This window comes from Canis aureus, chromosome 35 (assembly GCF_053574225.1).
Source record: "Canis aureus isolate CA01 chromosome 35, VMU_Caureus_v.1.0, whole genome shotgun sequence".
In the NCBI taxonomy this organism is placed as follows: Eukaryota; Metazoa; Chordata; class Mammalia; order Carnivora; family Canidae; genus Canis; species Canis aureus.
The window spans coordinates 19,969,843-19,997,703 of record NC_135645.1 but is presented as its reverse complement, the minus strand read 5'-3'; the positions used below and the strand labels follow the sequence as shown (position 1 = coordinate 19,997,703).

Sequence of the window (27,861 nt, the reverse complement as noted above, 5' to 3'; positions counted from 1 at the left end):
TACGTCTACTTAAAAAGATTCTTTTCCTTTCCCATCCCAGCAAGCATAAATAAGACATAAAAAAATTAAGATTACCTATGCTGTTTTAAAGTGAAACAGCTTATAAGAAAATACGTGCACACATTAAATATAGCTTAGGTAAGTGTTTAACCAACATTAAGGTACCCTCATACCTTTCATAAATAACTGAGGCATTCTAGCATTTAACATCCACACTAAGAAGTCATTCAGGCTCCCCACAAAAAACACTTTTTCCAGAATGAACAGTTAGGTTTAAAGTAGGAAAATAGTTTTTCTCTCTTCCTTCATAAGGGGAAGAAACAAGGTTTCTACTACTTCAAATGTCCTTGTATTATGTGAAACAAATTATTTGTAAAATTATCAGAAATCTTTAAAGAAAGGAGAGGTTCTATCATAAAATAGTATTAGGTAACACAGTCTTTTTTACAAAATGTATTTAAAAATGATTGAAAAAAATAAGCTAATGGCCTACACAGGCATACCTCATTTTATTGTGCTTTGCTTTACTGCACTTTGTTGGTTTTGGTGGGGTTTTTTTGTTTTGTTTTGTTTTTCGAATTGAAGGTTTGTGGCAACCCTATATTGAGCAATTTTACCATGGCACCATTTTTCCAACAGCATTTTTTCACTTCAAGTCTGTCATTATTTGGTAATTTTTTTAAAGATTTATTCCAGAAAGAGAAAGCAAGGAGGGGGAGGGGGAGAGAAGCGCAAGCAGATACCCCGTGGAGCACAAAGCTCAATGTGGGGGAGAAAGGGGCTCAATTTTGCAACCCTGAGATCATCACCTGAGCCAAAAAGATGGCCTGTATTCTGGTAATTCTTAAAATATTTCAGATATTTAAATCATCATATTTCTTATGGTGATCTGTGGTCTTTGATGCCACTGCTATCATTTTGAGGGGCACCACAAACCATACTCATATAAGATGTCAAATGTAACCCATAAATGTGTGTTCTGACTACTTCATTGACCAGGTGTTCTGCCATCTCCCTCCCTCTCCTCAGGCTCCCTATTCCCTGAGACAACAATATTGAAATTAGGACAGTTAATAACACTATGATGGCCCGTAAGTGTTCAAATGAAAGAAAGACATCACACTTATCTCCCCCTAAAATAAAAAACTAGAGATTATTAAGCTGAATGAGGAAGGTATGTTGAAAGACAGCACAGGCTGAAAGCTAGGCCTCCTGCACCAAACAGCTGGCCAAGTTGTGAAAGCAAAGGAGAAGTTCTTGAAGGAAATGAGAAGTGCTACGCTAGTGAACACAGGACTGATAAGAAAGTAAAACAGCCTTATTGTTGATATGGAGAAAGTTTTAGTGGTCTGCAGAGCAGACTCAAGCTAGCCACAACCTTCCCCCTTAAGCAAAGCCTAGTCCAAAGCAAGACCCTAACTCTTCGATCTTAGGAAGGCTGAGAGATGAAGAAGCTACAGAAGAAAAGTATGAAGCCAGCAGAGGTTGGTTCATGAGGTTTAAGGAAAGAAGCCATCTGTGTAACATAAAACTGCCAGGTGAAGCAGCAAATGCTGATCGATGTAGAAGCTGCAGCAAGTTCTCCAGAAGATCTGGCTAAGGCAATTAATGAAGGTGGCTACACTAAACAAGAGAATTTCAATGGCGATAAAATGACCTTCTAGTGGAAGAAGATGCCATGTAGGACTTCCTTAGCTGGGGGGGTTGGGGAAAGCCAGTGCCTGGCTTCAAAGCTTCAAAGGACGGGCTGACTCTTGATAGGGGCTAATGCAACTTGTGACTTAAGATAAAGTCCATGCTCATTTACTGTTCTGAAAATCTACAGCTCTTGAGAACTATACTAAATCTACTCTGCTGGTGCTCTAGAAATGGATGTGTGGATGAAAACACACCTGTTTACAACATGGTGTAGTGAACATTTTCAGCCCCCCTTTCAAACATAATTCTCCAGGCAGAAAGTTCCCTTTCAAAATATTACTGCTGACTGTTGATACATCTGGTCATCCAAGGGCTCTGATGGAGGTGTACAATGAGATTAATGTTGTTTTCATTCTTGCCAACACAACAGTCTATGGGTCAGGGAGTAATTTCAACTTTCAAGTCCTATAATTTTTTTTTTAAAGATTTTATTTATGAGAGAGAAAGAGAGAGAGCCCTAGATGGGTAGAGGGAGAGATCCTCAAGCAGACTCCCCACTGAGTGTGGGGCTCAATCTCACAACCCATGAGATCCGTGACCTGTGCCAAAACCAGGAGCAGGATGCTCAACTAACTGAGCCACTCAGGAGCCCTCAAGTCTTATTTAAAAGATATTTTGTAAGGCTACAGCTGCTCTAGATAGTGAGTCCTCTGAAGGATCTGGGCAAAGTTGATTGAAAACCTTCTGGAAAGGATTCACTATTCTAGATTCCATTAAGGATATCTGTGATTCATCGGAAGAGGCCAAAATATCAACAGTCACAGGAGTTTGAAAGAGGTCGATTCCAACCCTCGTGGATGTCTTTGAGGGGTTCAAGATTTCTGTGGAGGAAGTAACTGCAGATGTGGAAATAGCAAGAGAACTAGAATTAGAAGTGGAGCCTGAAGATGGGACTGAATGACCACAATCTCATGATACAACTTTAATGGATGAGGAACTGCTCTTTAGGAATGAGTGAAGAACATGGTTTCTGGACATAGAATTTACTCCTGATAAAGATGCTGTGAAAATTGTTGAAACAACAATAGATTTAAAATATCAGTTGATAAAGCAGCGGCAAAGCTTGAGAGGACGGATTCTAGTTTTTGAAAGAAGATCTACTGCAAGTAAAATGCTTTCAAACCCTACTATGTGCTACAGAGAAATTGTTTGTGAAAGAAGAATCAACCAATGCAGCGAACTTCATTGTTGTCTTATTTTAAGAAACTGCCACAGCCACCCCAGCTTTCATCACCCTGGTCAGTAGTCATCAACATTGAGGCAAAGACCTTCCACCAGCAAAAAGATTATGACTCACTAAAAGCTCAGATGATGGTTAGCATTTTATAGAAATTAAGTAGTTTTTAATTAAGGTAAATACATTGCTTTTTAAAGATATGATGTTATTACACGTGTAATATTCTATGGTATAGTGTAAATATAACTTTTATATGCACTAGGAAAACAAAAAAAATTTTTGACTTGCTTTATTTTGTGATATTCACTTTATTGTATGGGTCTAGAACTGAAGCTGCATCATGAAACTAGTATAAACTGAATATTTGCAAAAGCACAATTTCTGTAATCATTTATCTAATTTCTTATCCTATACATCTAAGTAGAATTATAAATTCAAAGTTGTAATGAAATAAAATGTATTCCATAAGTATTGTTGACAAGAGTTAATTTGCCTCCTATTAACAGGTCCTTTCATAATTTAAAAGTTAATCCCACACAATTTTAGTTTCTTACATAAATCAGTCACCAGATCCTTGCAAACTAGTGCCAAACAGAATCGTAAATCAGAAAAGGGAAATTCTTATAACATGGGAAACATGAAAACCAATATTATACCAACATTTGTTGAAAGCATGTTTCAAAGAAAGTAAATCTTACTGTAGACTAAAATAATATAAAATTGCATCAGAATATAAGCAAGCTTGTGTTCTGATCAATTTTATTTCACTTACTATAGAATTACTACAATCATAAAGATTTTAAGTGGGATTTTTTTTTCACTTTTGTGACTACTTGAATTGAATGCAATAGATGATACACAATTTAGTGGTGGAGACAAATTCAAAACACAAATTTTAAGTTTTCATGTTTAGGTCATTCCATGAAGATATACAAAAGAATAAAATGATAGCATCTAGCTTTTATCACTGAATGACACTTGCTTCTGAAAAGCTATGCGAAGATAATTTTAAAGGACAGATTAAAAAATTAAAACAATAAATAGGACAAGAAGGATAATATCACAGTCATACATATTAGTGAGAAAATGGGGAAAAACACCCCCAAATTTTCCAAATGAGGAATTGGTTAAATTAATGACATACTATTTTGATGGAATATTATGTAGCAAATGAAAATCAATAATTATATTAATGAAAAAGATTTATTGACATGAAAAAATATTTGTAACAAACAGTTGAATGAGCAATGTAAGTCTAAGTAAAACAGTGCAAACCACTGGAATCTCCTATGCAGAACCTGATAAAGTTACTATTTATTGCCAAGTTTACTATTTCCTTTCTCACCAAATGAATGCCGGAGGTAGAGGGGAGAAGCTGGGATACAACCTCAGCAAACGCCCACCCATAAAATTTGAATTGTCAGTTACTGGGCTACAAAGACAAAGTAAAGTGAGAAACTAAATAGGAAATTCTAAAAATTCCTTTGCATGACTGTTTTCAAAGCTAACAAGCAATCACCAGCCTCATAGCACCAGATACTCCAAACTTAAGCCCTAAACTTATAGCAATGACCAAAAACACCACCAACTTCGAAATTATAGACTACCAAAAATGAGACTATTTCTCATGCTTGTGTGTGAAAGAGAGAGATGTACACATACATGTGCACACAAATGAACATATGCACATCACCTGCACACACGGGGAAGATTAGAAAAATGGAGAGGATTAAGCCCAAATAAAAAGCTTACCTGAAAGAGCCTGGTAAAAATATCAAATTCAAAAACTGAAATGTAATCATTACAAGTTAAATCAATTGTTGATTTCAGAGCCATTGCTTCCAGGCCAGAGCTAATTTGATGAACCTCATGAAGGCACTGTCTGAATACTTTCCATGGTACAATAGTTCTGTGCAAGGGGGAAAAAAAAAAAGGAGTAATTGAATCAAATGTCATTTAAGACTATCTTCCACCAAAACAGCACAGTTCAATCATAACATTAATTAATTGCATTTGTCCAAAATGATAGAGTTGACCAAAAAAATAAGACAAATAGGTGTTCATAATTTAGAACCCCTGTAATGGGTTTTGCTAAATGGATTATTTCCCATTTGCTAAGAATGTGACAGAAATCTAAATCAATTTCTCTCTCAAACAATCCTTGGCTATAAAGATATTTCTAAAAATACATTCAAAAGAAAGGAGTAAGTCAAAGTCCTGTGTTTCTGACCTCTTGCATACACAAGACTTTGAATCAAGTTAAATTTCCCCTCTCTTTATTTCCTTAAAACAACTATAAACTATGGGCTCATATAAGAGTAGGAATTCTTTATTTAAGGTCCAAAAGAGTAATTAAATCCACCATTTTGCGAAAGCTCAGGTGAAAAGTCATGAAGGCATTTAACTCTTACTCCCTTGTGTTCTGCAGATAAAAAAAAGGACAGTATCTAACCTTTCATATGAATACAAAAGGAAACTTAAAATTTTTTAATCAACCACACTAGTTAGCATATAGAAACTTACTTATTAAAAACTTATTTTTCTTAAATATCATCATGCATCAAAATTTTAATTAAGTAAAAGCATTTACATTGTTTAAAAGTTTAGAAGGGTAAAAAATGGTATCCTGGGAGATCTCCCAGTCTGTCCCCCACCTGACCAGTTTCTGACATTCGCCACCTCCTCCCCACCATGAAAATAAGTAACACTCATTATTCATCCTTTAGTTAATTTTCCTCCTTTTGGGATGTTAGATGCCTGCTCCTGAAGAGGTGGAAGAAATCATTCATGTTTTTAAAATATTAAGCTGCAGTTTTCATAATAGGGCATCATAAGAGCTATATATACCCTCTTATAAGATGATAAATATTTAACTCTTACATTTTTCTTTACTAGCACCTTTTAAGAAATAAAAGACTCAGGCAGAAAGGCCTACATTGGCCCTATCCTGTCCAATTCCCCCAGTGAAGGATTATCATAAATGTACAATTATATATTCATTCAATAATTATCTGTTGCAGTGGTTGTCAAACTTGAGCATTCATCAGGATGACTGAAGGGCTCATGAAGACAGAAATTGCTGATCCACAACCCATGATATTCTAATTCATTAAGACTGAGGTGGGGCTAAAGACCTTAGAATTCTAACAAGTTCCCAAGTGATGCTGATGCTGCTGGTCTGGGGACAACACTTGGAGAGTCACTGATCTCTTAATTGCTAAGGCACAGCACTGTGGATAAATACAATCATGAAAATACGAGATACTATCTGTCCTTGAAGAACATACATATAGGGTACAAATAAGACGTGTAATGCTAAAAAAAAAAAAAAAAAAAAAATTGGGGGTGGGGTGGGAGTGGATATATAAGGACGTCGTGGAGGAATTCCAGAGAAGGAGTGGTCTGCAGCAAGATGAATAAATGAATGGTGGGACAGGCTTACGATACTATGCTGTACTTATAAAAAAAAAAAAAGTTTAGGTTTGATATACCACTAAAAGAAAGAAAAATATGAGACTGAATACATCAAAAGGCTTTTCTCTATGTATGAAAAAAACAGGAAACCGCAGAGAACCGAAGAGAGCCACCACATCAGACGCCGTTTAGAAGAAACACACGTCAGGCTCTGATTAAGGTTAACAAAATGCTGCTGTTTTAAGAAAACAAGGAAAACTTCTGATAATGTTAGAAGGCTATTGATTTATGGCAAAGTGTAAATATGCACTTGTGTCCAGTTTCATTAGTTACAGTGAAAGTAGTGCTTAAGAAGCACACTTTTTTTCCTAATTAAGGTTCAAATATTCAACACATAAAAGGGATGTGAACCATAGTATTCAAATTTTTAAAAATTACACAAGGAACTACTGATTTAAGAATAGTGTATGTTTTACTTTTGCATGGAAGTATTAAGAGAAACTTGTGTATGAAGTATACAAGTAAATCAATTGACCAGACACGTTTGGTATCTGTTACTATAAAAAAAAAAAAAAATGATCTTCATTCCAAAATTTAAGGCGCTTGCAGATCATAACTCCTTTCAATACCCAATGACTTCCCAGAGCAAATTATTTAAAAATGTGCAAACTTCTAAAATTGTAGTCTAACATACCACTTTGGGAGCAGCTACATTTCCACAGTACTTGTATAAATGACACTTGCTCACAGTTCACTTGTGATAAACCTAAGGTCCAAACAAGCTTGATTAAGGGTAGTAATGGGGATTAAGAAGAAAGAGCATTATTTGGTTAACTAACTATATACAAGATTTGTACAACAGGTACCTCTGCTTTGATCACCTGAGCCAAACATCCACCATAGAGAATGGTGGGGAGGAGGAGAATTTCATGAGTGAGGAACAGAAATAGCATGCAATGATGTCTTCAAAAAACAACTGTTCTAAGACTGTTGCACTAAGGATCTAACCTTTCCAAAGAGGACTTCAAGTTGCCACCACCTTCTTTCCTAATGTGTATGGGGGGAGGGGGAAACGGAGAGGATGGCTTTTCACACCTTTAATTAAACTGTAGCCACAGCACAGAGCAGTGTGGTTTCTACTGTCTTTCCCTAGAGATGAAGCAAGTCAGAGAAAATATTAATGACAAATTGCTTTACAAACACTTGTAAACTTCATGGTGCTGGCAGAGATCTGGGAATAGAAAAGAGGAAGAAAAAGAGAAGGAAAAGAATATAAAAGCTTCAAGCTCTCACCAACCAGAAATACTTTAATTTGTCCTTTTTGCCACTTACAATTATGTCACTTTAATTACAAGTTGAGTTAATTTAAAATCAACTAAAAAGTACAAGTAGCTGTTAATCCACAAAGAATGGAATACAAGGCCAATGGTTAGCCAGACACAGACTTCCAATAGGGGTACAAGCTGCCATTTATTGATGTATTCTTTACTGACTGACTGATTGACAGTCTGCCCTCTCTGTCAATCACCACGTATTTTATATCTCTTACTGGAGTCTATCACAATAACACTATGAGGCAGATAATATATTTATCCTCATGATACAGATGGGAAAACTGAGGCTTAAAAAGAGGTTAAGTAATTTGCCTAGGAAAGACTTTGTATATTCCAGGCATTGTGGTAGGTTCAGAATAGAAATATAAATCAAGTCACAATCAAATTAAGTGGAAAGACTTGTAAATAAATTGTGCCATGTGCAAAAATTATTATAGAAAAAAATGGTTGTGTCTTGGAAACCCCATGAGATGAAGCTCCTTGAAAACAGAAATTGTATCTTATTCTTCTTTGCTGAAGACAAACAAGGTGCACAACTAAAATCTGTGTAAACACAGAAATTAAACTGTGTTTAGGGAAAGCAAGAAGTGTTACATGGAGAAGGAGCCTAGAAATTTATGCTCCACTCGTTTTCTCCCTACAGAATCTTTTGAGGATGGAAAGGGTAATAGTCTGTTCATATAAAGTCAGAAGAGATAAGAACTTAATATAAGGCTACATTATTTTATTATCAGATGATAAGTCATGGTATGTTTATCAAGAAACCAAGTGTAACTATATTTTAAGTCTTTTTTTTTTATTTTAAGTCTTGAAAACAGACTAAGTGTACTTTCAGATAAAAACAGATACAGGGAAACAAAACTGAAAAGGTGTCAGTAGGTCAGCAACTGACAAGTCACTCCAATCCTCCAGGCTTTTCTCTTCCTCTGTAAAAGTGGAAGAGTATATTGCATATTCTAACTTGAATACCTTGCATTAAAAAAAAAAAACAACAATAAAAGGAATGGAAGACAAAAAATGTTAGGAGATGGTCACCAAAAAAAGAAAGGCAAAACATTTTCATGATACCACAAGTTCATAAAAGGATACAAGTTTTATTTTTAACTCCTATGAAAAAAAAATCCACATAACAAAGGTGTTAATCTCAACAAAGGCTAGGGCATTTGAAAAGTCATACACTTCAGGTGTGAATGAGCATTTATATAGCACTTCTAGAAGGCAATTTGGCATCAAGCTTCAAAAGCCTACTTCTAGGGATTTCATCTAACAAAGTTACGTTAAAAATAAATGAATGAATGAATGAATGAACGAATATCCACCCATAAGTCTCTTCAATATAGTGTTGTTCATAATAGTAAAAAATTGCAAACAAATATGTTCAGTGGTAATAATAGGACATACTACATTCAAAGACTATAATATTTTAACAGCAATTAACAGTAGTACAAAAGAATATTGTCATAGAAAAGTGTCCATGACACACTTAAATGGGAATACCATTTTTGAAATTATATAATCTCTATGAATGAATGCTAATAACTATCTAGACTGTCTGAAGAGATCAATACATAGTTTAACTGATAAGAACTAAATCATGATGGGAGTTTAAGTGATTATTTTCTTTTTCTGTATAAGCCATTAGAGTATATTAGAAATAAATATACTAATATTTATTAGTATACTAATATATAATTTACTAAAATATATTATGTAATCATAGAAAGAATCAATTAAAAATTATAACACTATTTGCCTCAGACATGGCTGGGTATGCAATATCAGTTAGCAGCAGTGGGGAATGAATGAGGTTTTCAATAAATGCTGTGCTGCTGGGTCAAATGGATATACATATGGAAGAAACTGAATCTTGACCCCTACCTAATATTATATAAAAATTCATTTTAGATTATTTTATCTTTCATATTTAGGTCTAAGATTAAAGGTTTTTTTAAGAAGAAAGTAGATAATATCTTCATTACTTTGGAGCAGGCAAAAAATTGAAATAGGACCCAAATGTTCAAAGGATAAAGGAAGATAAATTAAAACCTGTGTTCATGAAAAGAAAAATGAAAAATGAAAAAGAAAGCACGCATTGGGAGAAACATATAATCAACAAAAGATTCATATCTAAATATTAATAACTACTCAAAATTGGGCAAATGATTTTCACATACACAAATAAATCAAAATGTTCAGTAAACAAAGATATATTCAGCTTCATTGGTCATCAGAGAAATGTACATTAAAAAATGTACATTAAAAACACAGTGACATTCCACTTGACCTGACTAGTATGGCTTATGAATACAAAAAAAAAAAGAAAAGACAAAGGATATCAAAGGGCTGGGAAAGACATGGAACAACAGGAACCTTTAGACACTTTTCATAGGTAATTCAGTTGGTAAGCCACTTTAGAAAACTAAAAGCTATTAAAGCTAAAATTATGCAGAAACTGAAAGCCAGCAATCCCATTCCTAGATCTACATCCAACCGAAATGCACAAATAGGTTTTTAAAAGTATAAAAGGAAAAGTTCATAATAGCACTACTGATAATAATCCAAAGAAGAAAGAACCCAATGAGCCTCATCAATAGAACTAACAGGTACAGCTGCACCTTGGAACAAGAAGAATGAACAGTCTGTCACATTCAAGAACATGGGTGAATTTCATAAAGAATGAAAGGAGCCAGTTTTTTGTTTTTTTTTTTTTTAAAGAACTAATTGCATGATTTCAACTGTATATGATTCCATGATACTGGAAGTCAGGATACCAAGTAGCTGTATGGAACTTCCTGAGCGGTTGGAGGGAAACAGTGTTCTCCTTATTACAGGAATAGGCTATATATTTGGGTGGTATTTACATTGGTGTGTTCACTTCATGAAAATTCACCTCACAGTTATGATTTGTATACATTTCTGTATGAATATTAAACTGAATATATAAAACTTTAACATTTTTTACATAAAAACTCTACGATGAAGGGACACCTGGGTGGCTCAGTTTTTTTACATAAAAACTCTACGATGAAGGATCACACCCTGGGCTGAAGGCAGACGCTGTGTCTCTCATGAATAAATAAATAAAACCAAAAAAAAAAGAAAAAAGAAAAAAAAAACCTCTACGATGAAGAAGAGAAGAAAATGTGGGAACAGATGTAGTATCTGCCATAATATAAACAAGGAAGTCAATGTTTATTTGTTAGTTGTTGGTTTTGTTGCTGTGGTGGTAGGGGTGGTGATGATAGTAGTTTAAAATTCATTCTAGCTCAAAGAGATAAAATGTCACTTTTATTTTATTTTTAAAGATTTTATTTATTCATGAGAGACACACACAGAGAGAGGCAGAGACACAGGAAGAGGGAGAAGCAGGCTTCATGAAGGGAGCCCGACGTGGGACTTGACCCCAGGTCTCCAGGATCACGCCCTGGGCTGAAGGCGGCGCTAAACCACTGAGCCACCCGGGCTGTCCCAGTCACTTTGATTTTTTTTTTTTTTTTTTTTATTGGTGTTCAATTTTCTAACATACAGAATAACACCCAGTGCCCGTCACCCGTTCACTCCCACCCCCCGCCCTCCTCCCCTTCTACCTCCCCTAGTTCGTTTCCCAGAGTTAGCAGTCTTTATGTTCTGTCTCCCTTTCTGATAAACTAAATGAAAATCTGTTCTATCTATAGTAACCCATTCCTACTTTTAATTTCATCTGAATTTGGTCAGAAGATTCACTTTGACCAACAAAGATATATTTAGTATCAATAACTTTAAATTGAGGGCTAGCTTTGTTTAGAAGATAATGAAACATTCATTACATATTTAGTATGTTTTGATTTTTATTGTGGATGCAAATATTAGTATCGTGACTCCTAAGTTTGTTGATATTTTATATACAGAGTTTCGCTAAATCTAATCTTTTTTCTGTAATTACTTCCATAATTTGTTAAAGGATATGAAAATAGATTGCTATCAGGCTATACTGTTCTTATTTTTCCATCACAAATGTTTCTAAATACAAATGTTTTTGCTTGATTTTGAAAGGCAAATGTTTTCCAGCAACCCACACAAAGAACAGATCAAAACTCCGGTCAGTTACCTTACAACTCATCATGGACAGGATGGTAACCATGGTTATCAAGGATATTCATAATTAGATCTAGCCATTCCTGTGAAAATTCTTGACTCTCATACAGAAAGACACAGATGCTGGGTATTTGTCATTATATTTCGTCAAAAACTTTCATAACGTTTGTAGTGTAGACAAGCATTACTTCTCTGTGAAATGGACAAGTATCATTCTCATTTTCATATTCTGAAAGTTAAATTTAGAATCAAACACTTTTATAAGATTGAAGAAACAAGAAAAATAGCTGCTTCAACATTATTCCTGATTTTCTCAGTAATCTCATTCATATGATAGATTTGATGCTTTCTAACTTCTGGTCTCACAACCAGACTTTTGAACATGATAAATTTACTATAGCCATGAAATGGACATAATTCCATTCATTTTATGGCTTTGAAATAAAGTTTACTGGTAAAAATGGATGGGAAGAGGAACCGTAAATATAATCCATAAAAATATGTCAAAGTTCCATGTTTAATTTTTCCACTTAGTAGCCATTATCCATAGAAAAACAAAGATGTTGGTTTTAAAACAGTGAGTATTCTTTTCTTTCTGATGGACAACTTTCCTCAAGTTTCTTCAGTGTATTTTCTTTGAAAAGTTAGTGATACTTGCTAGGTTTGTAAGACACATAAGATACATGATCACAGCAAGATACCTTTGATCTGCTGAGGTCAGATTGAAAAGAATCAGGAAGTTTTAGATCCTAAAATTAGAAGGTCCTGCAACAAAGGGCCTTAAGTAAGGCTTTAAAATGATCTTCACTTTAGCATTAAGAGCCCAGCCAGTCTTACAAACAACAAAGTCAATAATAAAACAAAATTCCTCATAAATCTCTCTACAAAGGTCAAGTAAGTTAATAAGCAATAGGCTAAGTCTGGTAGATACTTCGGTTTTCTTGCCGAAGTTAAACTGAGGCAAAAGAAATATACAACTTCTAACAACTCTTCTACAACACTCATGCAAGAAACTGCATAACCACATGGAGCCTATTAAAGCTTTGGTTATAAAGGACACTTACAGAAGTTATTAAAAGAGAAAATAAATCAGGTTATAAGTTGTCTTGCTGTTATTACATATAATGGAAACTTTTAAGTATCTAGTTTGATCCTTCAATACTATTATCTGGTTCATCTCCCTTTTTCTTGAAATTCTGTCTTCCTTCAATATCTGTAATACCACCTACCCCTACTTTTGTGGCAATATCCTCAAATTTCTTCTATGCATTCTTCATTTATCAGAATTCCTTTTTTTTTTTAAGATTTATTTTTTTATTTAAATAATTTTTTAATAATAAATTTATTTTTTATTGGTGTTCAATTTGCCAACATACAGAATATTTTAGAGAGTGAGCGAACACAAGTGGGAGGGGCAGAGGGAGAATCTGAAGCCGACTCCATGCTCAGCGTGAAGCCAGACTCGTGGCTTGATCTCAGGACCCTGAGAATATGACCTGAGCCAAAACAAAGAATCTAACTCTTAACTGACCACACCAGTCAGGCACCCCCAGTTACCAGAATTCTTTAAGGACCCATCCTCTTCATTCTCCATGGTCTACATCAGTTAGTCCAATGGCTTCACATAGCTTTCAGAGATTATAAATTCAAATATCTGGGAACCAGGCAGTTAACAGAAATGAGTAAAAAGATGCAGGTAAGGATTGCAATGAATGAAAGGAGAGTACATGTCAACTGGGCAGCTGGCACACACGTCTAGCCTGATGCTGCCATGTCAGAACTCAGATCCAGTGGCGCCATCACTCCCAATTTGTCAATGAAATTCAATGCAATATTTTATGGAAAATACATTTCTAAAAGTTACCATTAATTTTTTAGTTAAATATGTCATATGGCCAAGAAAATATTCCATAGGCTCTCAATCTTCAAACTTTCATCAACACACTATCAATTCTAAAATCTCTATTCCTTATTCTATATTCTTTCTGTAGCCTCAAGGTTGTATATTCAACTTACTAATGTATGTCACCACATGGATTTATGTAGGTCCACAAAACCAAACATATACCCAACTGAACTTATCTGGTTGCCGAATCCCCTCTTCTTCCTATTTTTTCTTTCTCAATGAAGTGTACCCAGGTGTTTGAATAAGAAATTGAGACATCACCTTTGACTCCTTTAACTCATATATCTTAATAATCAAGTAAGTTAATTTTTTAAAGATTTATTTATTTATTCATTCATAAGAGACACAGAGAGAGAGAGAACCAGAGACACAGGCAGAGGGAGAAGCAGGTTCCTCGCAGGAGCCCAATGTGGGACTCTATCCCGGGTCTCCATGGTCATGCCCTGAGCCGAAGGCAGACGTTCAACCACTGAGCCACCCAGGTGTCCCAAGTATGGTTATTTTTATCTTTATGTCATTCTCAAATCCATGTACTGCTTTTATGTATATATATGTAAAATTTAGTTTGTGTACTGATTACATTCCAATATATTATTTTATGTATATTATTATAATTGCTACCTAGTTTTCTATAATAGCCTCCTACCTATTAGTCTCCTATTTCTAATTTTTTAGCTTCTAAAGTGTGTGGGGATAGGGGGGCTAGTCAGACCCCATGGAGTACACAAGATGATTCTTTTCAAGATGGGAAGAAAACATTGAAATTTTACTTGCATTTTTATGTAGGGTTTTTGTTTTTCTTTTTGAAGATTTTATTTTAGAGAGAGAGAGACAGAGTGAGTCGGGGCAGAAGCAGAGGGTTAGGGAGAGAGAATCTGAAGCAGACTCTGAGCTGAGTGTGGAGCCTGATGCAGGGCTCAATCACAAGACAGTGAGCTTCTGACCTGAGCTGAAACCAAGAGTCAGGCACTGAAATGACTGAGCCACCCAGTCCACTTCATGTAGTATTATTTATTTATTTTAAAGATTTTATTTATTTATTCATGAGGGACACACAGAGAGAGGCAGAGACGCAGGCAGAGGGAGAAGCGGGCTCCTCGCAGGCAGCCTGATGTGGGACTCAATCCCAGGACTACAGGATCACGCCCTGAACCAAACGCAGAAACTCAACCGCTGGGCCACTCAGGCATCCCCTTTATGTAGTTTTTAAAGTTTGTGTTATATGTCCTTTATTTGTATTATATATGAGAATACACATAATTTGTACAAAAATATATGTATGTATGCAGATGATAAATAACGATATGCTCAAAAAGTATTTAATAATAAGCGAGTAATAAATACAATCAAATGGGTTTGGAAGCCAACTGCTCAAATTCATTTTCATACTTCAGCAAGAATCACCCACCTTTTTAACAAGCAAGTATGACCATTTCCCTACCTAAAACCCATCAATGGGTTTCATTGTTCTCAGGGTCCAAAAGAACAGAGTTTTAAAAATGTAACTTTGTATACAGAAAAAGAAAGTACAAAGGGGCAGAAAAGGACAGAGCTTTCAAAGCACAGTTCTAGAGAAAGAGAGTAACAATTGGAGCACTTAGGTCCTTGAAGCAGAGTAACACCTAGAGTGTATCACACACCTACCCCTTATTTGGATTCCATGTTCGCCAAGGAATTCTGATATGGCTCCACATATAGTTTATCTACCATGACACATATATCCTCATCTGCCTGACAGTGGCATTAATCATTGTAAATTAAAAAAAAATTCTGAGTTATAGATCAGTTTATGAGCTCAGTTAAATTGTGTCTATTATATAAACATACTCTTGGTTCTGTGAAATCAGGTTTCAAGGATGAGACCAGAACCTAAATCATGGTGATTTCACTAGGTAAAGGTCACTTACTGAAGGATTCAGAGTGGAGAGAAGGAGAAAGATGAAAATAACAGAGGAAAAAAAATGAAGGCATTTATGTAACCTTGAAGTCGGCTGTATCTTTCTTTTGAACTCCAGTAGACACTGTAACAATTCAGTCCCAAACACAACATTTTCCACTGGACAGGCTACTAGACTCCTAATTAACATATGTGCAACCCATACCAAATACCAGCTCCTCCATGAGCCAGAGTGATCCTCCAACCGCTCCAGCAAATACATAATTTAGTATTTGTGACATTCCTTAGGCACCTTTCGAATGGCACATAACTAGTTTTAAATATTTATCAAGTCTGTATATACTATCTTCCCCAAATTGAATACATTCTGCTTAAAGAGAGAAAATTATCATTTGAGTCTTATTTGCTTTTTGTATCTGAGATCTTGTTATAAGGAGTTAAACAAAATAGGCCTGTAAGTTTGTTTTCCTTATTAATATAAAGATCCTTAGATTTTTTTTTAATAGGCAATAATAGAAGTTGACTAAGTAAGGGAAATATTAAATAGCAGTACTTGAGTTCTAGGTCAGTTTTGTCCTTTCTCTCCGAGCTGCTGCTGTCCAGTTATCTTGTACAAGTCCTTAATTTCTGTTGTGCACAACCTTCTTTAATTAAATATGACTAAGTTGCCTTTCCTTTGACTAGAGGAAACACTGATCTAGTTAATGTGATAGAAAAACACATATCTCACTCACTGAGAAGGTAAAGAAACTATTGTCCTTTGTTTCTTATTAAAAGTGAAAAGAAAATACAGGAAACCAAAGAAGGTCCATACCACTTCCCCAGGAAATCAAATGTAGAGACAGTGAACTGAGCTTTAAATAGATCATTTTTTTCCATGGTAAGCAGGACAGTTTTTTATGTTCTGTCCTATACCCAATTTTAGAAAATTTATTATTTATTTTTGGCTTCTGCTTTCAGATTTCTAGGGTCTACGGAATATCTGTCATACAAAGTTGAATAACTGTATTATTTGCAGAATTAATAATAAATATAAGGGTGTTTTGAATAAGGCAAAAGGTTTAAATTGGTTTGTTATTCCACAACATAGAGTGCTTATTATGTGCCAGAAACTGTTCTATGTGCCTTATCAGTAGAGTTTAGCTCTTTTAGCCTTCATGACAACCCTGGATAGGAGATATTGTTGTTATTATCAACATTTTATAGAAAAAGAAACTGATGCATGAAGAAACCAAGTAGCTTGCCCAAAGTCACAAACCTAGGAAATGTTACAGTCAGACCTGAATGTAGACAGCCTACTTACATACCTGCCTATAAGCCTGTTGCCTCCCAATCAATCAAACAAGCAAACTGTGTCCCTGTCTATATCTCACATATGCACACATTCACACACATTTACTCTTCAACTCATTTGAATGAAATAAATGTCAGTTCTTGGAGCTTCTAGTCTAATGGGAAGTAAAATAACTCAAAAATAATTTGAGAACAATAAAAATAATTAAGACAAGGATAAGCAAGAGCTCAGAAGGGTTTAAGAAGAGATCTAATAATAACAATAGGGACAGAATCAAGAGCAAGATTCACTTTGAGGGATTGCTAAGAACATATATGCTAGAGAATATAAAAGCCTTCAACTGGGAGGAGTGATATGAGCACAGACCTAGAAACTTGTAATTGCTGATATGTCAGGAAAGAGCCAAATAATCCAAATTGACTAAAGACCAGGACATTAGTAAAAGAAGCAAATGCTAGAAAAATGCATGAATTCATCCAACAATTACTGTCTGTTATGCATACAGTACATAAAGGATTCATTCAATACGCTTAAAGATTATATTAAAAATGAAGTTAGCATACACGAAAGCATTGGACACAGAGTTTGACATGTAATAACTAATGTACCTGAATGAAAATTTTTAGATAAGAAGTCAACAAGGTGCTTCACAGTCAAGAGGAAAGACCCACAAAGTAAACATACATTCAAAAACACAAACATGTCTAAAACACAACAGGGACAGGATGCATAGAACAATTAAAGTTGAACATATGGAAGGGGTATATTAGAACACTCCAGACAAGGGGACTTCTGAACCAGACGTGAAGAATCCTGGGATGGTAACAAACGGAAGAAGAGGCTAGGGAGGCTTCCAGGGAGTTGAACTGTAGGAACTGAGAATTTTTTTTTTTTAATCAATTTGTAAATAATAAAGTCCTTGACAATTTTGAGCAGAGAATAAATATCATCTGTCCATCCACCTATCCATCCAATTATTCATACAGTCTGTTAACATTAGTGTGTACACATTCCAGGAAATGTGCCAGGTTCTGAGAAACAAAAATCAGGAAAGCAGGTCCTTGCTTTCAAGAAACCTCTCTAGTCTATTAGGAAATGTGATCATGTCAGCAGTTCAATGCAGTCTAATAGGACATATATGAGCAAAGGCACTCGGAAGCAAAGAGTATAAATATCCACCTCAGACTAGAGTAGCTTCCAAAGTGGCATGGGTGACTGGCTTTCTAAGCAGTGGATGCCATCTAGGGAAACAAAAACACGAAGAATGAGGAGAGGGAAAAAAGCACATCGGGATTTGTTGACTGTATCCTTTGCTGTGCAAAAGCAGTCAACAAAACTCAAAGACAACCTACAGAATGGGAGAAGATATTTGCAAATGACATATCAGATAAAGGGCTAGTTTCCAAGATCTATAAAGAACTTATTAAACTCAACACCAAAGAAACAAACAATCCAATCATGAAATGGGCAAAAGACATGAACAGAAATCTCACAGAGGAAGACATAGACATGGCCAACATGCACATGAGAAAATGCTCCGCATCACTGGCCATCAGGGAAATACAAATCAAAACCACAATGAGATGCCACCTCACACCAGTGAGAATGGGGAAAATTAACAAGGCAGGAAACAACAAATGTTGGAGAGGATGCGGAGAAAAGGGAACCCTCTTACACTGTTGGTGGGAATGTGAACTGGTGCAGCCACTCTGGAAAACTGTGTGGAGGTTCCTCAAACAGTTAAAAATAGACCTGCCCTACGACCCAGCAATTGTACTGTTGGGGATTTACCCCAAAGATACAGATGCCGGGACACCTGCACCGCGATGTTTATAGCAGCAATGGCCACAATAGCCAAACTGTGGAAGGAGCCTCGTTGTCCAACGAAAGATGAATGGATAAAGAAGATGTGGTTTATGTATACAATGGAATATTACTCAGCTATTAGAAATGACAAATACCCACCATTTGCTTCAACGTGGATGGAACTGGAGGGTATTATGCTGAGTGAAGTAAGTCAGTCGGAGAAGGACAAACATTATATGTTCTCATTCATTTGGGGAATATAAATAATAGTGAAAGGGAATAGAAGGGAAGGGAGAAGAAATGTGTGGGAAATATCAGAAAGGGAGACAGAACGTAAAGACTGCTAACTCTGGGAAACGAACTAGGGGTGGTAGAAGGGGAGGAGGGCGGGGGGTGGGAGTGAATGGGTGACGGGCACTGGGGGTTATTCTGTATGTTAGTAAATTGAACACCAATAAAAATAAATTAAAAAAAAAGCACATTGGGAAATACATATAACGTGTTATTTGTTTTGTAGTTACATTCTTTATTTGCGGATGAGCAGACTACAAAGAGGTGAGGTCAGAAAAAAAAAAAAAAACAGTTCCTAAAGTTTGTCTTATTAATGGGATTTTACATTTTAACCTAGAATCAATAATAATTCACAGGAGCATTTCAGACAAAAACAAAACAAAATAAAACACCAGAATGATTAGTTCTGTGTTTTACTGAGATCTCTAGTCTAAGAAAAACAAGAGAGGTTGTTACTGAAGATACAAAGACCAGTTAGAGGCGGTTGCTATAGTCCAGGGAAGGACTTGAACTTGAACATGAAGAACAGAACTTGAAGTAAGGATGGACAGAAGAGGACACATAAAAAGATGCAGGTTCATAAAAAGAACTCCTGGTTCTTGCTGAATTATAATTTGGTTGGAAATATAGGTCTAAACCTTCTCTATGTAAGAAGTCCTTAGCACCAGTAGCCCAAAAACTACTACCCGAATTGCTTAGAAAAATGACTGTCACCCACAGTCTAACCATATCCATGGATTTTTGTTGTTTTAAACAGTTAGTAATCCATTTTTTGAGGCTCATGCTTAAAGTTTGTGGATTCTAAACTACTATTGCAGAGTGCAAAGATTCAGTTTGGTATTGACCTTATTTTGCAGAATTTACTTAGACACGTTTATTCAGTAATGTCACTTCTCTTTTTCTACGTATTTCTACTATCTCCTGGTCAACAGACTAAGAAAGCAAAATCAGGATTCAACCACTGAAACATTCAATGACTCTGCATAAAAACCTAACAAATGCAGACTTTCCCAACCAGTTAACCAGGACACCTAACTGTTATTGATCTCCTTGGGACTCCAGTCAGGCACAAGCTCTTGGCAGCTGGGCTTGAGTCCTGAGCAGAGAAGTGGACTCTTCCATGACTTTGAAAAGGTTGAGAAGCACAGAAATGAAGTATTAGGCATATGACACCTAAAGATTTTTTTGTCTGCTGGGATATGAAATCAATACTTAGAAATCTGTCACATTTCTATACACAGATAATGACGTAGAAGAGAAATCAAGAAAACAATCCCAATTATAACTGCACTAAAATGAATAAAACACCTAAGTATACACTTAACCAAGGAAGTGAAAGACCTGGACTCGGAAAACTATAAAATGCTGATGAAAGAAACTGAAGATGACACAAAAGAATGGGAAGACATCCCATGCTCACGGATTGGGAGAAAAAATGTTGTTAAAAAGTCAATACTATCCAAAGCAATCTACAGATTTAATGTAATCTGTATCAAAATACCAACAACATTTTTCACAGAACTAGAACAAATAATCCTGGAATTCGTATGGAACCACAAAAGACCCTGAAATAGCAAAGTAATCTTGAAAAAGAAGAAGAAAACTGGAGGTATCAGAATCCTGGATTTCAAGATAGACTACAAACTGAAGTAATCAAAATAGTATGGTATTGTTACAAAAATAAGACACACAGGGACGCCTGGGTGGCTCAGCAGTTGGGCGTCTGCCTTCGGCTCGGGGCGTGATCCCAGGATCTGGGATGGAATCCCACATCAGGCTTCTTGCATGGAGCCTGCTTCTCCCTCTGCCTAGGTCTCTACCTCTTTCTGTGTCTCATAAATAAATAAATAAATAAATAAATAAATAAATAAATAAAATATATATATATATATATCTGGGAAAACTAGACAGTCACATGCAGAAGAATGAAACTGGACCACTAGCTTACACCATAAACAAAAATAAACTCAAAATGGATAAAAGGCCTAAATGTGAAACCTGAAACCATAAAAATCCTAGAAGAGAAAACAGGCAGTAATTTCTCTGACATTGACTATAGCAACCTTTTTTCTAGATAGGTCTCTTGAGGTAAGGGGAACAATAGCAAAAATAAATTATTGGGTTTACAGTAAAAGTAAATTAAAAGATTTGGGGGAGCCTGACTGGCTCAGCCAGTACCACATGAGACTCCTGATCTCAGGGGCTCAAGCCCCATGTTGGGCACAGAGCTTACAAAAACAAACAAACAAACAAAAAACCTTCTGCAGAGGAAACAAAAAGACAACCTATGTAGGGGGAGAAGATATTTGCAAATGACATATCCGATAAGGGATTAGTATCCAAAAAGAAAGATAGGGGTTAGTATCTAAAATGTATTAAAAAAACGTAAATAACACCAAAAATCCCCCAAACAATCCAACTTTAAAAATCCAGAAGACATGAACAGACAGTTCACCAAAGACATGCAGATGACCAACAGACACATAAAGAGATGCTCAACATCACTAATCATCAGGGAAATGCAAATCAAAACCACAATGAGGTATCACCTCACACCTGTCAGAAAGGCTAAAATTAAAAACACAAGAAACAAGTATTGGTGAGGATGTGGAGAAAAAGAAGTCCTCTTGCCCTACTGGTGGGAATGCAAACTGGTGCAGCCACTATGGAATACAGTGTGGAAGTTCCTCAAAAAATTAAAATTAGAATTACCATATGATTCAGAAATTCCCTTACTGGGTATTTACCCAAAGAATACAAAAACACTAATTTGAAAAGATATATGCATGCCTATGTAATTGCAGCATTATTTATAAGAGCCAAAATATGGAAGCAGCCCAAGGGTCCATCAGTAGATGAAGGGATAAAGAAGATGTGGTATGTACATACACTGGAATATTACTTAGCTATAAAAAGAATAAAACCTTGCCATTTGCAACAACATAGATAGATCTAGAGGTTTAATGCTAAACATAAGTCAGTCAGATAAAGACAACACCATATGATTTTAATCATATGTGGAATTTAAGAAACAAAACAAATGAACAAAGGAAAAGGGAACAAAAACCTCTTAACATAGAGAACTGGTGGTTATCAAAGATGTGAGTGGGGAGATTAAGTGAGACAGGTGATGGGGATTAAGAGAACACTTATCTTAATGAGCATTGTGCAATGTATAGAATTGTGCAATCAGTATATTATAAACCTGAAACTAATAGAACATTCTACATTAATTATACTGGAATTATTATTTCAAAAAATAAAAATAAAATAATTTTTGCCTTCTTTCTGTTTTTATGAGGTCTAAGTACCAAAATTGCTTTTAGGAGTTTAACAAAATCTTTTGAAAATTAGTTTTTTCCCAATTTTAATTCAATCTTAACATCTTGCTCTGACAGTTACTTTGAAAAAAAATTACAATACTCCCTAGGTTTAAAAATTGCTTTATAAAAATCATAACCTGTTTGGCTGTTTTTGGAACTAACTCCTCAATGATTCTGTTTTTGGAAACAATTCTGCTCTCAAGTTTCAGGCACTGTTAGATCAAATGAACGCATTTTCACGTGGCTTCAATGTGTAGCAAGATAAATGACAGAAATGCCTCCTTATGAGATCTAAGTTATGCAAAAATATAAACTAGTATTAGAGCATAAGGAAGATAAAAGAATTCAACCTTTTGAAAGGCTTCATCATTCATGCATTTGCTTGTTCATTCAATAAAATATTGTGAAATAAGGCAAAAACCCACAGAGAATATAAAGATGGTTTCTCCAATGATCTAATAAAAGAATCATTAATTTTGATGACTATGGAAATATGTCTAAGTTCCAGAAGGAGCTTTAAATTTGGCTCTCATCCCAAAAGTAAAATGTTAAAGAAAAATGAAACAGCTTTCTCAAGTAAGTGAAGACAGGGGGGAAGGTTTAAAGGTTTGGGAGGTAAGAGAGTATTTCATCTGTATTTCAAAATTATCCCATTTGATTTAATAGTGATTTCACTCATATAGCAGTTGGACTGCCATACGACAGAAATATCAGTCTCTTAAAGTCTATTGCTATAAATAAAGGGAAATAAAGAGGTCTCAAATGCATAATTCTTTGTGGCTTGAGGTGCCAGCAAAACAAAATCCTCTCTTAAAAAAAAAAAAAATGTGTGTGAGCAATCTTTCCATTTTTTTTACTGACCTTTTGACAACTGAAGAATTTCATAACTCACCAGATTTTTTTTGTTTTCAAAAAGAAATACCACATTTTGTCCTATAAGTTTTCTTAAAATTTTAAGCTAAAGTAGATTTTGAAGGCTACCCACTGTTTGCATTAGGCTCAAAGTGTTAATATATGAGCTGTGACTTTAAGAAACCCTCAGAAAAAAAAAAAAAAAAAGGGAAAAAGAAACCCTCTCAGTTCAGACTCCCAGAATTGGGCAATGCCTTTCTGCTTTCAATGTTCCACAAATATTTAATTAGTGTACTTTTGGCTGTTATTCTAATTTAGATGAGGATGAACCTTTCCTTGTAATTTCGCATTTGTGAATGGATACAGGAGCATTATAAATAGCAAGATTTCTGGAACACAGAGTATTTCTCCCCTTAGTGCCAAACAATCGTTCAGAATACATTTTATTTAAGAAACACAGAAAGGGCTTTAATAATCCCAAAACCAAAAGTTATAAAGCTAAGCACTTAGCACTTTCTTAGAGAAGCTTAGTATTTCATAAAGAAAAAGAAAAAAGAAACCCACTGTTCTAGCTAATTCACTGATGTCAAGGACTAAGACCATCAAAGTGTGTACCAACATTTTAGAGGTCTCATTTCACTAGTTAATGTATAAATATAGACTTTTAACTAGGGGATGAAAACAGTAATCAGTGTATAAGCAATCACTGTTCCTCCTTAACCATCAGACAGGGCTCTGCCTACGTTCAAGGACATTGTGAGGGTGCTCACCAAAGTTTCTGTCTGGGGAGGCAGTACCTAAAGGAAATCATCTTTATCTGCTATTTTGTGATAACATGATCCTCATTTCTATTTCAGGTCTCAATCAACCTGACACATCACCTCCTCTGAGAAGCTGTCCCTGATTCATTCAATCATGAAACAACTGCTGCCCTCTCTGAGTTGTCAGAACAATTTATTCATGCCATTTTTATAATATCTATCCCTTTCTGATTTCTACTGTGCATGTGTCTTAAGTGTGTAGTAAGTCATAAAGAGTTACCAGCATCTTATGTATCTTTGCTTCTTAGAGCAAACTATACAACTCAATGAATGCTTATCAAGTAAATATAGTATAACTGATATTTGCTTTGCAATAACATAAAACTGTTCCGTTATTAAAGCATACTTTTGGTGGCTGAACAGAAAAATTAGCAATCAAAACACTCATCAAAAACCCACAAGTAGAGTCTCCAAGTATTTGAGTAAAATCTATACCATATAGAACTGGAGGCAGGACTAGGTCATTCTTCAAAAATGGATGCAGACTATAATGATCTGTACTTACTTGTCTCCAAAAAACTTTCTCCAGAATTCAGCAGCATCTGCTTTCGTGATACGAAAGTTATCTCCCTGGAACTGCCCATTGGGAAAGATTGCTTTGATTTCTGCCAGCATGTGACTGAAGATAAGGGACAGTTTTGTGAGATTTCGTCTGTAGACACAAGGGGGGGGGGGGATGAAAAATAAATAAATATATGTGCAATTTTTAATGGGAATATATACTATGAAAAATAAAATTATGTACAGTATTAACATAGGTCTTGGTGGCTGATCATGAACCTCAACTTAATAATGCATCTAAAAACAATGTTCACACCAACTATACATGTAAATTCCTAAGAGGCTTTCAACTTTATTATTCACCCATGTGTTCATTTAACGTAAACATGAACAAGATAAAGTACATGATTTCAATGAGCTCACAGTTTAATGGGAAGATGCACTCCTGAAAAAATCATAATCAAATATAAACACTAAACACAAAAGGCAGAGTACTTCTACATGGGGACGCATAAGGAAAGACTTGTCGTTAGAGGAAAATGGCGGAAGTTTAAGTAGTTTGACAGATGAAAGACTTGGAGGAAGAGGGGACGAGCGGAAAACAGCTTCTATACAAAAGCACAGAGGGACGGAAGAGAACAATTTGTGTCATATCCAGGTTTAGCACAGCTGGAGAAGAGCAGAAGGTGATCGAAGGAAACAGCATGACACGAGATGAGAAACTTTGGTGGGGACAGGATATAAAGAGGCCCCTGCAACAATGAACAAACTTCATCAAATAAGCTTTCTACTCCCATTAAGAAATGAGAGTTTCTGGTGATGAGTTACAGATATGTGCATAATTCAGAAGCTCCTTGAGCAATTCTAATGCACTCCCCTTGTCAAGAGCTACTGCTAGAAGGAACGGGGAGCCCAAATGGATTTACAAAATGGAGCACATGATTGAATCTGTTTTAGAAAGAAAGATTTACGGTGGCAAGAAACAAATGGTTTGGAATGGAGGGAAAGCCAGGTGTCGTCTCCATTCTAATTACCATGGTTAAGTTCCAGAAATTCTGACAGGGTTTGAAACGTGATTCAAAACATGACTCGTACTTCAAAACACTACTACCACTGGCACTCTCCTCCTGCCATTTCCTAAGAAGTTTACAACATTATGTTAATGAGTCCAAAACTGCTAGTGCTAAACAGCAAAGAAGCAACTGAAACACAAAACACTGAAGAGCTTTTCAGTTTTGAACTGACCTTCCTTCTTTACATTCCTGTTTACTCAGAATCACCAGAACTCAATAGGGACATATAGAACATCATTCTATTTTGAAGTGTCAGCTGCTTTTGTGGGTGTGTTGAGGGGGTCAGGATGTGAGGATGGGAAGGAGGAAGCAATTGCTTTTGGACTAAAGTAAATACAGGGGATGATTAGTAGAGAAAGCCATCAAATCTGCAATGCATTTCAAACCTCATAGTGTTTCAATAGGCCTAGACACTGAGAGATGTGGTTCTCTGCCTCCTATTCTTCATTCACATACCTGTGTTAAAAGACCCTCAGATAATAAGCAGAAACATGTTAGGTACCTAGGAGATCATATAATATGCACCTGTCAATAAAGTCAATGAGTAGCACTCTTTGTAAAACATTTAGAAAAGAAGCCAATACCTTCTCATTGTAAGATGAATACAGGATAAATGAGGGTACTCAAGAAAAAAAGTGGGAAAAGTAGGAACGAAAGGAAAGTAAGAGTATAATCTACACCTCAATGAATTCATCTGTATTGGAAAACAAAAAATGTCCCAATTTCCATAATGATTATAACCTACGAGAAGATTTATGAGAAAGAAGAGTCAGGATTTTAGGCCATATTTTAATGCTTGACTGGCAACAATAAACAATCTGCAAAATCATTCTGGTTACACATAATGTGCCATTATTTTCTAAGATCCAGCCACACTTCCACACAATTCAGCCTAATCCAAATGTGAAAATTCTTTAGTTGAATCTTTGATCTTCTCACTTATGTCAGCACATCCTCATTTCGAGGATGGTAGATACAAGAAATTCAGTTGTAGGAAATGAAAACTGAACTACTGAACTACATCAAAGGGAAGAACTGTGGCCAGTATAAACTGCAACTGACTTCTGAAATCTGAGTTTAAGGAAGGGCAGAAAGTCCTTTTAGAAAATCTGCAACAAATTTATTTATATAATTAGGCAAAAGGGTTAACTGTCCATCAAACTTCCAATTGATACACATTGGAGAAAAAAGAAAAATCAAGATGGCTATAATTAGAGTAAACCAACTGTTTCTTATGTCTGAGATGGTTGCTCTCCATCCTCTTATGTCTTTGTTCTTTAATCATAATCATATCCAAATGTTTTTCATTTTTATCTGTTAGATCTAAAGTCTGGAGAACAGTGCCAGTGATTACCCATCTCAGCTACAGGATCCACTGGCTACAAGACACTATACCTCAAAGCAGAAATAGTAACATTTTATCTTTATAATTTGTAGTCTAGAAGCTCTAGTAATCACTACTACCTATTTAATTTCTTTTTAGTTATAAATTGTGTGAGAGGTGCCTGACTTCGGCTCAGGTCATGATCCCTAGGTCTTCAGGTCAAGCTTGGCATCAGGTTCCCTGCCCAAATAGATCACCACATTTCTTACTTTTACACTTTATAAAAGACTAAAGTTTCTTTAATCTTTAAAGAAACTCAAATTTAAGTTGTTAAAAATATGTGAATGCAACAGTTTTGTTTACCTTAATTTTCAAATAGACCAGAATATAGATTTATTTTATGTCTAATTTGTAAACACATATAAATACCATACACATGCAAACGATCACCTTGGAAATTCACTATTTAAAAGGCCGATGTTTTTAAAGGTTGAAATCCACAAGATATGAAAAGACAAGACACCTAATTGTACTATCCAATGTCATTTAAATTATTGTCACAGTATATGGTGTTTGTCTTTTATATAGTTGTGGGGTTTGGTTTTGTTTGCCATTATTTTGCCATATATTATTGTGCTTTAATCCCCCTTTTCACTTCTTCTTTCTAAAATAACTTCCAATTTTGAAAACAAAATCCAAGAATATAGTCACCTCTAATCAACTAGACACAGAAGAAAGGCAACTATACATCTTTTTGGATGAAATGTTTTATCCTATTATGAAATTTTCCATACTTGGCCAATTTTTCCCTAAGCCCACTGCTGCTCACCATAACACCAAAAAGATGACTACTTAATAAAGGATTTGATAATTACTAATTAAGAATACATTTCTATCATTAAAATTCTCCTACTCCAAACTGAAGTAAAAAACTTTGTCCACACTCAACAATCTTGTACACATAACTTTTATTAATTTTACAAAGAATTTGCAACACTTTCACATATAAGACATACTTTATTTTACTAATTGCTACCATATGTCTATTCCCCCCCAAAAAACTAAGCTATTTTTTA

At 35.4% G+C, this 27,861-nt stretch overlaps 1 protein-coding gene across 15 annotated transcripts in view; it reads right to left on the bottom strand.

Moving 5' to 3' along the window:
- CBLB (Cbl proto-oncogene B) overlaps positions 1-27,861 on the bottom strand; it is a 410,036-nt gene that overhangs the window by 101,814 nt on the left and 280,361 nt on the right. For 13 of the 15 annotated variants that reach the window (XR_013372351.1, XM_077884048.1, XM_077884049.1 and 10 more), the window contains 2 exons: positions 24,393-24,539; positions 4,628-4,784 (listed from right to left, as the gene is read on the bottom strand). Coding sequence is in view for 14 of the 15 variants with exons in the window: in XM_077884048.1 (XP_077740174.1) it covers positions 4,628-4,784; positions 24,393-24,539 (304 nt within the window). In the remaining variant the exon portion in view is untranslated. The remainder of the gene's footprint in view (positions 1-4,627; positions 4,785-24,392; positions 24,540-27,861) is intronic. The other 2 variants (XM_077884053.1, XM_077884056.1) reach the window with 1 other exon arrangement.